The sequence below is a fragment of the Opisthocomus hoazin genome, chromosome 16, assembly GCF_030867145.1.
Source record: "Opisthocomus hoazin isolate bOpiHoa1 chromosome 16, bOpiHoa1.hap1, whole genome shotgun sequence".
Taxonomy (NCBI): domain Eukaryota; kingdom Metazoa; phylum Chordata; class Aves; order Opisthocomiformes; family Opisthocomidae; genus Opisthocomus; species Opisthocomus hoazin.
The window spans coordinates 15,545,104-15,559,949 of NC_134429.1; the positions used below are offsets into that span (position 1 = coordinate 15,545,104).

The 14,846-nt window shown below is 54.6% G+C and overlaps 1 protein-coding gene across 2 annotated transcripts in view; it reads right to left on the reverse strand.

Moving 5' to 3' along the window:
* Nucleotides 1–14,846, reverse strand: part of PLEKHM2 (pleckstrin homology and RUN domain containing M2) — a 28,007-nt gene that overhangs the window by 10,870 nt on the left and 2,291 nt on the right. For both annotated transcript variants that reach the window (XM_075437359.1, XM_075437358.1), the window contains exons 2-6: nt 4,499–4,605; nt 4,238–4,347; nt 3,199–3,298; nt 2,574–2,661; nt 1,879–2,065 (exon numbers count right to left, since the gene is read on the reverse strand). In XM_075437359.1, coding sequence (XP_075293474.1) covers nt 1,879–2,065; nt 2,574–2,661; nt 3,199–3,298; nt 4,238–4,347; nt 4,499–4,605 — 592 coding nt within the window. The remainder of the gene's footprint in view (nt 1–1,878; nt 2,066–2,573; nt 2,662–3,198; nt 3,299–4,237; nt 4,348–4,498; nt 4,606–14,846) is intronic.

Sequence of the window (14,846 nt, forward strand, 5' to 3'; positions counted from 1 at the left end):
AATGGCAACCAGCCGCACTAGCGGCTGTTCCTGCTGGATGTCTGCGTTACGGGAGCTACAACGGGACCGGCGAAGGACGCAGGCCCCAAGCCGCTGAAACAGAAGCACAGCCGGCGTCACCCAGGGCTCGTCTACCTAATCAGGAGCCCCTCTGGGAAGCAACTTAATCACTCCGTGCCTCAGTTTCCCCACTTCAAACTTACCTCCCATAGATACTGTGATGTTTGACTCATTAACATTTGCAAAGCTGGGGGTCTGATTAAAAGGAAAAACTTGTCCTCTGATCCTAAAACCCCCAGCTCCACCTACACTGCCAGGGTAGTGAGATGCTCCTGTTGAAACGACGAGCAGTGAAATATTATCCAAGTTAAATTAAACTCCTCCACGTCAGAGGAGCAGCGACAAGACTCCTCCTGGGCTCCACCTTCACCGTCTCGGTCCCACAACAGGGGACGGCATTTCTACATTAGCACCAAACCCTTCTACACGTGGGGAAACTGAGGCACAGACCACAACTGCTGCCCAGACACCAAAACCCAAAATCCAGCTCCAAAATCTCCTGGATCTCTACTCCAAGCCCCTCTTTGCTTAAGAATTAAGCTTCCATCCGCCAGACGGGCTGGAGACCACAGCCAAACCCAGGTGACGCCCCTTGCCCAGTCAGTGGGGACAGGCAGGAGATGTGCTGGCATCAAGACATGTTCTGCTGAGGGACGAAGAGGAATGCAAGCCCAGGGAGTGCAGCAAGCACTGAAACAGCTCCTTGTGCCAAACCTCTGGGGACAGAGAAGCTTCCTCCTGTGACTTATTGCTAGGCTCCTCACGCCATCTCCAACTCACCTGGGATGCTGGGGCTTTGGCATAAGCAGATCCCCGAAAGCAAACCCTTTCACGCTTACAGCACGAGCACAGATGCTGTGGGTGAGCCCAAAACAGTGCTGTGCTTCAAGCAGTGCTTTGCTGGCACGACGCTAACGCCCATCCCAGGCTGCTCCTTCTCAGCACCTTTAACGTCTGCAGTTTCTGTGGAACCCATCCGTATGCGGACTGCGTCCTGAATTCACTGCATCCAATTAACGGCACGCATCACCCCATCTACTCCAGAATCCCCTGATCTCACTTTCTTCAAACTGCCATCAAAAAAGGAACAAGGCCAACGTATTTTGGATTAGGGACAGCAGCAGCAGAGCTGCTCCTTCGTGCGAACGTGCCTCATGCAGCAGAAGAGCTCCCTGCTCCAGCCTGAAGCGGGCTCAGGGGCAGGCACAAGGCACATGTCTTCTCAGTTCATCAGCAACATCACTCAGCCCTCTCCGGGTGGGATAAGGGGGTGAGGACGACAACTTGTCGGTCTGTTCAAGTTAAGATGCATAAAGAGGAAAAAACAGCGCCTTTGAGACCACTGGCTGCCTTTCCCTCAGGCTGCATGTGTGGAGAAAAGACTCTGGAAACTATTCCCCACCACCTCCAGAGTATTTTGTTCTCTGGACTGCAAAACAAGTGGTTAAAAAGGTCCTCTGCAGCCCTGCGTATCTGCTCTGAACTGGAAGCCACGGTCAGATACAGACATGATTTTCACTCCATGGGGAGACGTCTCCAGTTTGTGTTAAAACGCACTCCCCAGGATGGAAACCTGGAGGAGATTAGCAGGGAAAGCCCTTCTCTCCCGGTCCGAGGCAAAGGGGCTGTCCACGGCCAAAATCCCAGCGCCTCCAAGGCAAGCCAGGAGGGACTCGCAGCCCAACTGCTGGGTCTCTCGCTTTGGTCTCTTCCAGCCCATCACTTGCTACCTTGTTTGGCGTCTCGTGCGGCGCAGCAGCTCAGCCGAGGGAGGTGTGGGAGCACACAGCCCCGACCCGTCTCCCAACAACCACTGACCTTCACTGGATGGAGCGATGGCGCTGTCGTCCCATTCCAGGTTGGTGGAGGTGACCGAGTTGAAGGAGTTGAGGGACAGGCTGTCCGAGCCGTGCACGGAGCTGGGCAGGCGGTCCTCAAAGTCTAGCAGGTATTGAGGTTTGTAGTAATCTGGCATGTACGGGGCCAGATCCAGGTAAGGAGCGTCCTGCAGAGAAGAGAGCGTGAGGTGAGTCAGGCTCCAAGTCACCGCACACAGCTCTTAGTACAGTTGAAACGATGGGGCTGTCCTTGAAAATCCTCTGACTTCCATTTCTGCCACCTTTCAGAGCAAACCCGACAGCTCTGAAGCGACACCGAGGGTTAGCCAGCGGCTTTGTGTTTACCTGCAGGGACGCCAGCGTTTCGTACCGTGCTTGCAGAGCTCAACTCCTTTATCCCCATCAATCTGCCCCGCAGCTGGCTGCCCCACACCTGCCTCGTCCCTCTTCCGAACCGTGCGGAGGAATAACTGAGCAACAGGAATAAATCCCGTTGCTGGATCTCCAAAGATCCCAGCCTAGAGCCTTTCCTAACAGTGGCAGTGTCACGCTTTCAGCTGAAGGCCAACAAGAAGGTAGACCCTGGACCAAGCGGTGGGACCTGCAACACGCAGGACTTGCCTCGCTCTGCGTACCTGCTCTCCCAGAGCCAAGAGACAGGGATAAAACACTCACCAGATCCAAGTCAAAGCGGATGAACTCCAGCCCGGACACCAGCGTTAAGAACAAGGTCAGATGATCATGGCTGCAAACCAGGGCGTTCCTGCAGCATGGATAAAACAGAAGAGCTTTAGAAATGGGGGAAAGAGAAGAAATGACTACAAGCGCCCTTCTGTTTCCTTGGTGGTGTGTCTCCGAGATGCCGTGTGAATGGCCCCAGAACTGTGAACTTACTCTTTGCCTCCGGAGAGCAATGGCAGAGCTTAAGGGCAGACACGTGTGGCTCAGAGCAGTCGGGCACGCACTATGTGCTGTCCCCGAACCGAGCTGCAGCCAGATTTCCAGGCATCCACTGGAGCTGGGTCTCTGGACAAGAGCTCAGCAGCTTCTTGGAAAACATGGCAGAATATAAAGGGTACCTCTGGGACTGGGAGTAAAAGCAGTTAACTATGAGAGATGCATGCAAGCTCTCTTATGTTGGACAGTGTGCCCACATATGGGACCTTTAAATTAATCATGCAAAATCTCTGCAAAACCCAGAAGGAAAGACCAGACCCTGATCAACTGGCAAATTAGGGCTGGCTTCCGACATGAAGGGATGCCAAGCAGTGCCCAGACGAGAAGGGGCTGGGATACTCACTTGACGTAGTACTTGTGCAGCAGGCTTAGGTTCTCCTGGAACAGCCTCAAATAGCTCTCCAAGGAGTTTTCGTTAAGGGCTAGGTACAGCCATGCCCGGCCTGAAAACAAAGCAGCAGAGAGATTTATCTGTGGGGAAACGCCCGAGAAGCGAAGCAAGCCTAGAAATAATCACAGATCCGTTAAAACCCATCAGACTGTTCATTCGCATTCGTGTCGTTTGAGGGGAACAACTGACCATTGGGGAAATCTGTGGGGAAAAATGTCAGTGGGAGATGAAGGGGCAGATTCGTGATTTGGAGTGGGAATAAGAGTAAGAGACTGCATGGTAGCCGGCTGAGCAGCAGACACACAGCTGTGTCTCTCCAGCAAGATGGGAGCCCTGCTAGCATTTCCAGCAGGCATCAGGAGACAGGAGAGACAGAGGGAGAATCGCTCTAGATCAGTGCAGGGACAATTTGGGATATTACACAAATTCTGGTACAGCGAGAGGTGATGGTGGAGTCTGCGCTTAGCTCTGCTCTCACCGGTACGGCGCTTGGCAGATGAAGGAAGTTGGAAATATCAGGCAGAGAGGAGGTCTCTGAGCACCGTCCTGCATCAGAGGAGGCCTCGATGGTCCCAAACATCCGCTACAGACAACTTGCAGCAGGGGAGAAGCAGCATCGGGCAAATGACAGCAGCAGCAGCAAGACATTTCAGGGCGAGAGGTGATGCCTCCCACCTGCCAGAAACCCCTCCCGAGAGCACAGCCCCGCAGATCGCTTTGGTTTCGCGGCAGCAGAAGCAGGGCTATGTCTTTGACCCAACACCTGGTCCTGAGGCACGGTGCAATCGTTTCTCGAGCCGTCATGAGGTTACGGCAGGACTCCCACCTCCTTGGCCTGCACAAAGTGACCCGGCCTCAGCGGGGAGCTGCCCGCTGGCTCCCTCGTTCTGCCTGTGGCCCCAGCCCTCGAGCACACGGCCAGCACGACCTGCCAGCTGTCCCCAAACCAAGGTCTGCCCTCAGAGCCCGGGCAGCATCTGCGAATACTCACTGCGTCCCAGGTTGGTGGCCACGTGCTGAAGCACTTCTATCTGTTTGATGGCTTCCCGGCGGGTGAAGTGAACCACCAGCACCCAGTAACCCGAGGACAGATCTTGCAGGCTGGAAAAAGCAGCCCAGAGGAAGGTGAAGCAAGGGCTTTGTTATCTCCATCCCAATTACTGCCTAGATGGCTTCCCCGTGCTGGGGCCACACGCTAGGCAAAGCATGGTGAAAAGCACCCCAGCAGCCCAGGGGCAGGCTCCACACTTACCCGTAGAGCAGAGCATGGTCCAGATGTTCGCAGAGCCGCTGCAGGACCTTGTCGTGGTTTCTGATGGCCGGCGTCTCATCTTCACAGGCAGCAAAGTAGCTCTGCAGCTGCAAAAAGAAGAGACAGGATGGCTGAAACGCCCTCCTACAGCCCACCGAGGAGGCAGATGGGGATGCCAACACACTCACAGCCAGCATTAAAAAGCTTTTTTTAATCTCTCAGCTTGCTAAACCCCGATCCACGTTGCTTATGGGGTGTATCAACTGGTTTTAAGAGTACCCTAAAGGCAGTAACTCATAAGGAGAACTTCACCCACAAAGACTCGTCCACGTTTCAGAGACCTGCCAGCAGCGCGGCCGCACAACCCACTTCCCTGTTTGCTGAGCAGGGCTGGCCGGCACAGCCTCCTCCTTCGCAGCTCACACTGCAGCAGGGTTTTGGTGGTTCCTCTGCAGCGGCGCAGCCATCGCAAAGCGGCTCAGAACAGGAATTAGTCAGGGCTCTGGGCTCCGTTTCTGGCTCTGCCATGGACGAGTCCCCTCCTCAGTCTTGGGGTTTTGCCATGGGAAACTTGGACTGGGGAGAGCTGTTGCTTCCAGGCATGAAAGATGCCCCGAGTCCAGGAGTCTCATTCGTGCAGCGTATGTGCTCTGCGCTAAATCTGCGTGAAATCTCCGTGCAGTTTCAGCATCCGGGGAAGAGACAGAGGTTTCCTTGTTGCAGGCAGCTCGAGAGACCGCCACGATGCTGGGTATTGATGCCAGGCAGCTGAGAGCTGCCCCGGGCTTTCGAACACAGGCTGGTACGAATTGCCTTGGCCGCACAGCAGCGGGGCCTCGGAGCGGGCAGCAGATACAGACTGAGGCACATGCATATGTGACAAAGCCATTTCCATCAATCCCAAGTCATTTGCCTCTGCTGGGGGGAGGCTACGTTGCTACGATGCATCATGTCACATACTTGCTGCCTTCTCAAAAATCAGGGCAGCCTGACTCCTCCTCGGTTAACCCGCTCGCAGCTGCGAAGTTAGCTCTGAAGTCAGCGCTGGCCTCGTGCTCTGCTGACAACAGCCCTCGGAGGCTCGACACGGCGTAAATCGCTTTTCTGCTTCCGCAAAACCCGAGGGAAATCCTAGGAATCCCCTTCCACCCAAACCCTGTATCCCTTCCCAGCCGACCCACCGGCCTCCTCCTGCCCCTGGAGCTTACAGACCTATTTCGGTCCCCGTCTCGCACACGCTTGGCGTTCAGGCAGGGAGATCACTCCCCCAGGACGCCATCTCAGCTGTACATGCCACGTTTATCTGCTCTGGCTGGCGACGAGCAAGCACGGTTCGGCTGACCACGACAACGCATCACCCGTACGTGCATTATTTTGGTGACCCAATAGGCCTTTGCCAAGCCTCACCAGCTCGACAGCAGATTTAAAACAGAAAAACCTGACAGTATTGTGCTTGTCAAGTCTGACCTGTCCCCATAAACTCGTTTCTCCTCCTGAATTATTACCTGAGCCCAAGAAGCTCCTTTAGGAAATCATCCGATCTCGATGTAAACGTTATCAACGGCACAGAGAACACCTCACAGCCCCTGGGGAACTGTTCCCAACAACCCTCTTAAAAATATGAATATTATCTAGCTCAAACACCCTCCTGGCTCGAAGATCGCGACTCTCTCTGGAGCTCTTAGGTAAGACAGGAGAGCCAGGCGTGTTCCTGCACAGAGCAGGTCCCAGCCCTTCCAAAGGAAAGAACTGCTGAGCCCGAAGAACCGCGGCCAAATTCCCTCGTCCGATGGCGCAGCGCAGTACAGTGCAGCCTGCCCCGTCCCGCCTAGTCGAGCAGGTAAATCCCCCGGGGAAGGAAACCTGCAGTAAGGTTCTGTTCCCAGAGCCACCGGCGGGTGCTGCGGCGATGCGCAGGCTTGTCCACGACGCCCAGGTGAGACCCGAAGTGTTTCAGCTCAGCAGCTCTTACCCATTTTCGGGAGGAAGCTGGGCCAGAAGCTTTATGCTATTAACAGGCAGCCCAGACCCAAGTAGGGTGGAGGATGCCCTAAAAGCCCGCTACTGGAGAAGCATTTCAGGCTCCACGGGCAGCCAGTGTTTTAAGCTGCAGCAAGGACTTTAGAGAAAGAAACAAAGTCATAATTTAGAGCTGTATCCCTCAGGCAACAGACAGATGGAACCACGGAGGATGCTCTCCAAGAGCTGTCTGGAGCTCACTGAAATACCCCAATTTGGAGCAACTGAGGCAGGAAGCGAAGCCCCAGCCATCCAGGACGTGGCCAGGATCTGACGGCAGAAATTCCCGGCTTGTCCCAACCGGGCTGCTGCCTCTGCCCAGAGCTGGGGTACCCTCGGGGGAGTGTTGCTGTCCTGGGTGTCTCTGCAGGCTCTGCGCTGGCTTGAGGAAATGCAGCTGCGGGAGACAGCTAGGGGAAAGAAAAAATAACCAGGCCCTACGTTAGCTTCGCACTAAACCCAAGAGGCACCCACAGCTCGGGGAGGTCATCCTGTGGGGAACGTGGAGCCGCTCTGTGCCACCGACTGGAGGAATTCCCCGTGACAGACAGACTCCGAGCCTGGGCAGTGAAAGAGATGAGCAAATAGCAGCATTTCCTCTTTTTTTCTTGCCTTCCTTCCACCAAAATAACTCAGATCTTTGTTACAAGTCCTTCCTGCAGCCAGTTCACAGCTCCCAACCCTCCCTGCTGCTACAGACCGACCTGCTCCCATCACCAGAGGATGCAAACCATTAGCAACCAGTGGTTGTCTCATCCAAACATCTCCGAACACCGAGAAGAACCAGGGAATTTCTGAAAAACAGATTTCTCTTCATTAGAAAAGCCAGATCTTCCCCCACAAAGGGATCTAGGTTTTGAAAGGCTCGCTCTGTGTCGTGTTACGGCTCGGTGTTACTTTTAGCCGCTCTGCAAGGAGCACGCAGCCTCCCACCCCGCACAAACCAGTTACCCCTGCACTGCAGCCCCTTCCCAGGGAGGCTGCTGGAAAACGCAGCCCCACAGCGATGTCCAGTGCCAGCCTTCCCCAAAAGGCTCGCGTCTGTCCCTCTGCAACGTCAGGAGCCAGAGGACGAGCTGGTGTGACTGTGCTTTGCTCAGAGTCACGGGCTCAGGCCGGCCCTGCGCACGTGGGACCCTGTGAGCGGGAAACGCGCGCTCAGCAGTTTCAGGTTTGGGCACTCCGAGTCACGGTGTTTTAGGAGCTGCGGGTCGCAGGGAAGCGCACCAAGGGCTCGCTCCTACTCGCAGGCACGGAGAGGTGCCACCACGCTCCCCGGACGGTGCTGCGCCAAGGGACGGTGCCTTTCCAGCATCCCTCCAAAATAAACACAGCCAACGGCTAACAGCCCTGAGCAAAGGACACGCACGGCTTGCCGGAGCACAGGCAGCCCCAAACAGAGATGGGCCAGGCAAATCCCCGCCGAGCTACCACACGTCCAGGGAGGAAACAAGACGGAACAAGCTTCGGGATCTCCTGGGTGGAGTCGTCCCTACGGCGAGGGCGGGAAAAGGCTGAGACTTGCAGCAGCTGCTGGGGAGGCGTTTTTGGCTTGGGAAGAAGGGTGAAGACACGCACGGAGGAAAGGCACGGTGAAATAGCTTTCCCCGTTGGGGAACAAGATCCAGTTGCGTCATTTCCCAAAGGCCCGCTGGCCTGCTCCAAGATCCACCTGGCTGAAAATCTGTAGGAATGAAGACCCTGAGCATCTCGGGGCAGAGGCGCAGACCACGGACGGTCCCAACATCCAACCCCGATCGTGCAGCGCAGGCAGCAGCGAGGTGGCACTGCCCCGAAAACACGGCATCTATACGGAGTGTTTACTTCTCTCTTGTAAATCGCTACAAACCACAAATGAACCATTTGAAAGCAACCTCTCCCTAACCACGGCGTGGCAGACGGACCTGTTTGGGAGGTGGTGACCAAACTTGATGAAGCATCCACAAAGCAGCTCCCTGACACACCTGGGCAACGAGCTGGGAAATTCAGGAAGGGGGCAAGCAAGAAGGTGAAAAAGCATAAGCCGCAAGCGCCACTGGTCACCTCTGGGATTTCCAGAGAGACGCTCTTCCCCTCATCTCCTCCGCGCTCCAAAACCAGAGGGAAGGGCTGAAGGCTGGCTCAGACAGAGGACTCGCACGGGGCACGGCGAACACCTCGAGCCCTGACCCCGGGCTATTTATAGACATTCCTGCGGCCAAAATAAGTGCCGTCGGCATGCAGAAGGCATCCCCGCCATCCACCGAGACCACTCTGCGGCCCCCACGGGGTCCCAGCACCAGTGTTGCAACAGGGTGGGACAAAACCCACTTTGGTGAGCTGGTCACGAAAGCTCCTCCCGAGCCCAAACACGCCAGGCGGGCGAATTCACCACGCTCGAGCAGAAAGGCGTTTGTCCAAAGGGAACGGAGAGCTGGTTTGCACGGAGCGGAACACGGGCTCTGCACTGCTAACGATCACACCTCGTCCCCTCTGAAGAGAAGGTGGATTTAATTGCTGTTTATCAATCACGAGTTGATTCCCCCCCCCCCCCCCCCGCAGTGATACACCACACCCCATTCTGGCAGGCATGAGAAAGGATATTCCTTGCACAATTTTACAGCCTACTAACTGCCCGCGTTCTCAACGAGCGTGAAGCTCTCCAGGCCTATTTGCAAAGCTCCTGTGTTGCAAGAAAAGCGAAAAAAAACAATCGGGCAGCCACACTGTAAAGTCCATTCTCCAAATCTAATCATTCTTGTGGCTCTCCTTTGAAATCTCTCCAGTAGTTCTACAACCTTACTGAAATATTGAAATACGGTCTCCTGGCCCGATCACGGCTGGCCACAACCCAGCCGAGCCTCCACCTCCCCTCCGTAAAGCTGGCCCGCAGATGTTTCACCAGCAGCTTTCCAACACCCAGTTCATTGCCCTTGCTCTGCTCGGTATTTCCCTGGCAGGACAAAGACGGCGAAAGAAAAGCAAACAGCCCAGTCGGGCACCCTTTGCATTCCTCTGGCTCCCTGACCACGGCGCTCGCTGCATGGCAAAGGCGAGAGGCGCTCCGAAACCCACAGCACACGGCCTGGCGAGGGGTTTTCCGCAGCTGCAGGAATGCAAAACAAAAGCGGTACCATGTAGCAGCAAGTGGACAGCCAAAACGTAACAGACACTGCAGAAGCCCTTCTTCTGCCTCAACTCCTGTCCTCTCACCGTCTTGCCCAGCAGCTGAATGGTGAGGGGGCTGGAGCATCTCTCCTGCGAGGAGAGGCTGAGGGAGCTGGGCTTGTTCAGCCTGGAGAACAGAAGGCTGAGAGGGGACCTTAGAAATGCCTACAAATATCTGCAGGGTGGGGGTCAGGAGGACGGGGCCAGACTCTGTTCAGTGGTGCCCAGCGACAGGACAAGGGGCAATGGGCACAAACTGAAGCCGAGGAAGCTCCAGCTGAACCCGAGGAAGAACTTCTTCCCTCTGAGGATGACGGAGCCCTGGCCCAGGCTGCCCAGGGAGGCTGTGGAGTCTCCTTCTCTGGAGATGTTCCAGCCCCGCCTGGCCGCGGTGCTGTGCAGCCTGCTCTGGGTGACCCTGCTTGGGCAGGGGGTTGGGCTGGGTGACCCACAGAGCTCCCTTCCAATCCCTAACATTTTGTGATTCTGTGGAATGACACCTTCTCCAAGCTATCAAGAAGGTGGTCTTCTTTGAGGGCAGTATTTTGCGAACCATCCAGGCAGGCAGCTGGTGATGCAAAACCCTTTGCTAGACTCAAAACCCTTCCCAAGCCTGCTGCTAGCACTTGCTTTTCCACCACGCTGCACACCTGGACGGGGATGGTGGCACATCAGACTGCACAGCCAGAATAACCCTCTGCAGCAAGAGCAAACCCACACGATTTCCTGTGAACACAGCTTGCGAGGTAGTCTAATAACGTGACTAAAAAAAAAGCTGATTAAGAAGCCAGTTCTGGGTCTTAGCACTCAGTCTGGGGCTGCACCCGGAGCTCAGCACCCTCAGGAGCAAGACTGGAGCTCCAGGAAGCACCAAAAAAAGGTGGCAGGAGACTGACCTTGTCCCAGACAGGCGATGACAGCTCAGTCCCAGGGAAGAGGCCATGGGAAGGGACAGGACAGACACACACCCAGCACTCTCATACCTGCTCAGGGGAGTACAGACACTCAATGGCAAATGGATAAAGAGCAGGCTGACGTCCTCTGCCTGGAAAACTCCTGGTCTCCCATAAAAGCAGGCTGAATTTCATGGCAGGGCTGTTATTCTCTCTTGTACACTTGTGTAACACAAAGCCCTGAAACTTCAGCTCTAGCGGGACGTTTTGGAGGTTGCACACATGACCTGACTCAACACTTCTTACAAGCAGCTTCCAAACCAGCACCAGCCTCAGCGTCCAGCTTCCCATCCTGGACTCGGTACGCCTCGCCTGGTCTTGTGGCTCTCCTGATTCAACACATTGGCACGTTGAAGGCACCGCACGTGACGCTGGAGCAGCCTGGAGAGAAACAGAGCCTGCTCGTGAAATGCAGAGACACAAGCCTGAAACAGGTGAAGCTGAAACCCACAGCAAAGATGCTCCATGGCTGGAAACACAGAGTTTGAAGCATTTGCAATCCAGTACCAGCAAGGCTGTCACCTCCTGGGACACGTATGCTCGTCAGCTCCCACAACCCTGAGGCTTTTCCAGGATTTTCCTTCATTACTTCTGAGCAGCAAACCTTGCAGCAGGCTGGACCTGTGCGTGGCTCAGCCAAGGACAGGATTTTTTCCCGTGGTGACAACTTGCAAGTCGCAGGAGCATCCCGCTGCTCTGCCACAGCAACGAGAGCGCACGGAGCAGGGGACGGGCACGGAGCTGGCTGCTGTGGAACAGGATCCCTGCGCTCACTGAAGGCAGACAGAAAGGTCACACGCTCGGCACAACAGAAAAAACAGATTTGATGGGAAGGAAAACACAAGCCCGGCTGGTAAACACACCAAAACAAGCGAGCGCAGGGTGCTTGTGCCCTGCAAGTCTTGGTAGTGGCAATGCTCTCCCAGAGAGTCGCTGCTTACTCACACGCTGGCTTTGAATCTCTGCCTGTCAGCCAAGTCCTCTGGCCCGCAGTTATTTCAGTTTCTCCTCTTGGAGCAAGAGATCAGCAGTGGAGAAAGCTGAAATCGCTCAACAGGCGCTGAAATTGTGCAATCGGAGGCAGAGAGGCGCAGAGGCATTGCTTCAGCTCCTCGCACAAAACCCAGTGCTGCAGTTCATCCTCCTAAACCAACTGCTTTCCCGGCAAAACGCTTTGTGTTAGAGGCAGGAGAACAAATGGGGTTTTTTTCACCCCAAAAGGCTGTCATAGCCTTGTCCACCAGCAGATCCAGAACTGGTTTTGAGAAATCTGGGTATAAAGAGACAATATCAATTTAGAACCCAATCCCCTTGCAACTGCAGACAACAAACCTCGCATCACCATCAGGCCTGTGTCAGGATGTGGCTTTAAGGATTTCCAAAGAGAAAAACCTTGAATTACTCGAGTAACCCAAGAAATACACAGTTTTGCTCTCAGCAGAACCACAGCAAACGGCTTTGTTTGCTCATCAAACAGCGGCAAAGCTCTTAGAGGACCACCAAAATACAGTGGCGGAGCTGCAAACGTTCGCAGACATCTTCCAGCACCTGAGTGACCTTTGTGCCTTCGTGGCTGACTCACAAGCTCTGTGAGATTGCCTCGGGCTTCTGCTGCCTTGCAGTTGGCAAACCTGGTACACATGGCGCAGGGGCACGCCGGGAGCGGTGCGCGTGTACCGACGTCGATCCCTGCTGCATGCTCCCAGCAGCAGCAGCGGATGTGGCCTGGAGCAAACATGAGTGAGAGGAAACACCCTGGCAGAGATAAAAATCCCTGTGGTCTCAGAGCCAGCGAGATGCCCCTCAATGGGAAGCTGAAGGCGAGTCGCTATCTGGCTATTTTCACATCTCCAGAATTGCTACCTCTGTGTCACGGCGGCTGGGCTAAACAAATCCACCCAGCTGGAGATGAGCACACTCCCTGCATGATTTGAGGAGGGATGCTCCACTCCAGCGCTACCTGCTCCTCTCCAGGACGTGGGGGCACTAAGCCATCCCCAAATCTACCCTCCCTCGCCGTGCAGGAGGAGCAGAGATGTTGCAAGGCAGAGCTCAGGGAGCCTGGGAGGCTGCAGAGGCTTTTCAATGGCACAGGGCTAAAAATCTGATCTGGAGACAGGCAGAAAAGGCACAGCATTAATTCACTGCGGCGGGAAGTGGAAACCTTCCCAAAGTCATGCATAAACGGAGCAGAGCCAGAGCTTTTGGCAAAAACTGCTGCAACATCGGCAAAAACCACTGCTCCACCTGACTGACACGCACCAAGGATCAGCTGCTCTAGAGTCCATGGGAATATGTGTCCTTCAAAGCCAGTGTGAAAGCATGAAAAACAGAAGAGAGCCCCAGAATCTTGGATTCTGATCTCTTTTCTGATTTTAGGTTTAGCTCCTGGAACTGCCAACAACTAGCGTTGTTTAAGGACTTTGCATTTTCACCACCTAGCCACGAGCAGGAACAGCAATAAATCTCTCCTTAACCCACTGCCATGTCCAGGAGGGCATGGAAATCCAACAAGAGAATACAAAACATCTACACTACCAGCTTCAGCACGGACCAGGTCACCTGTGGTAACTCCTAGCTACCATGAGATGGTTGGCCAAGGATGGATATGCAGCTGTTGGCATTTCTAGCACGCTTCTCACTGGGAGGCACCAGGAAGCAGCTCTCATCTCACTGCTGCCACACACAGTAGCATCTCCTAGAAGAAAATAAGCACTTGAGTGAACAAGGGCCTGCACCCCACTGGGAGAGGATGCACAAAAAGCGGTGAATGCACACTGAGCCGTAACATGCCCATCTCCAGCGTTCTGCCTCAATAAACCCCTAATTCTTTAGGATAAAAAAAAAAAAGGTTAGGCATCAATTTCCACAGTAATTTGTGCAGAAGCACAGCTCTCTTTGCAGAAAACAGGGTGAGGGAGCACTGGATTGGAAAAGGGAAAAGAACTGGTCACCAGACAGAAGCAACGAGCTCCACGACATCACACTGTCCACGTAATGAGAGCCAAAAGCATTGCTCCTCTGACTTAATTTGTATCTCCCACTGAGGACAGAGAGGACAAGGTGCAGATGGGAAATTAACACCATGCTCACAATTCCCTTGGATGTGTGCTGGAACTGAAGCAGGGACCCAACTCGCCACTGCTGAGCTCCTTCCAACCTCTCCTGAAGCCAAGAGCAGCAGCCTCCCGACATCTCTCCAGCTGCAGGGGACAATTTACTGGGTGTCTAAATTAGATGTTCTGCCTCTCTCTCCGCAGTCGCGGCCTGATCTCACACTTCTTCAGTCCACGGCAGAGCTACTGCTGATCTCTGAGATATGGGTGAAGTATGTGAACGGTCCAGACCTCATGCAGAGAAACCCACAGCTTTGTAACGACCCTCTCCAAGCAGGTCTGCATCCCTGCCTTTTCCAGCTGTGCTCCGTCCCTCCTATACTGCTAGGAAAATAAGATAAAAACAGTCCTGTTCCCTGAGGCTCGAGCAATTCGCTTGGAACTGAAGCACCTTTTTTGCTGTCGATTGGTACAGAATTTATGCACTGCTTGTGCTCTGACTCCCCAGCTCCTGAAATTCAGAAGCACCCTGGAGAAACTTCAGTCCCAGCCACAGATCTCTGTGGCACAAACCCCGCCCAGGGCTGTCCTGCTGCTCGTTGCCTTCCCCATTTGAGGCAGAGGGAAGCTGACAAGTGTCAGGATGGTTTTCCCTCTGCCACTCGGTGAAAATCAGGCATTTTTTATGCTGCTGCTACTCAAAGCCTGACATTTTAACCAAGTACCTCAGCCTTCAGTGGTGGTTTGTCCCAGTTTACCCAGTCTCAAGGTGAGGTTTAGTCCTGGCTGTCTTCTAAAGTAACGCCTGACTCGTAGTCTACAGACTGTTGAGAGTCCACAAACTCCTCACGTCTGAAGCTGAGAGAAGAAAACCTATTACCGCCTGGCCGAGGAGCGCTATGGAGAGGCACATCACCGTGAACACATCCAAACCCTCTGCTCCACAACTCCAACCTGCAACGATGGCAAAAGTAAGGAGCGAGCAACCTACGCAGCTGGGAAGCTTTTGAAACCAGAGGTACCTGAGATACCTGGAAAACTCCTCCACGCCCCATAACACAATCCCAGCGATGAGGAGTTACTCAAGACGGACCCAGAGGTAGAGAGAGGAGGATGAAGGAGAGCAGGATTTCCCAGCGCACAGCAGGGCGCGGGAAGGGCGGACCTGCTCCC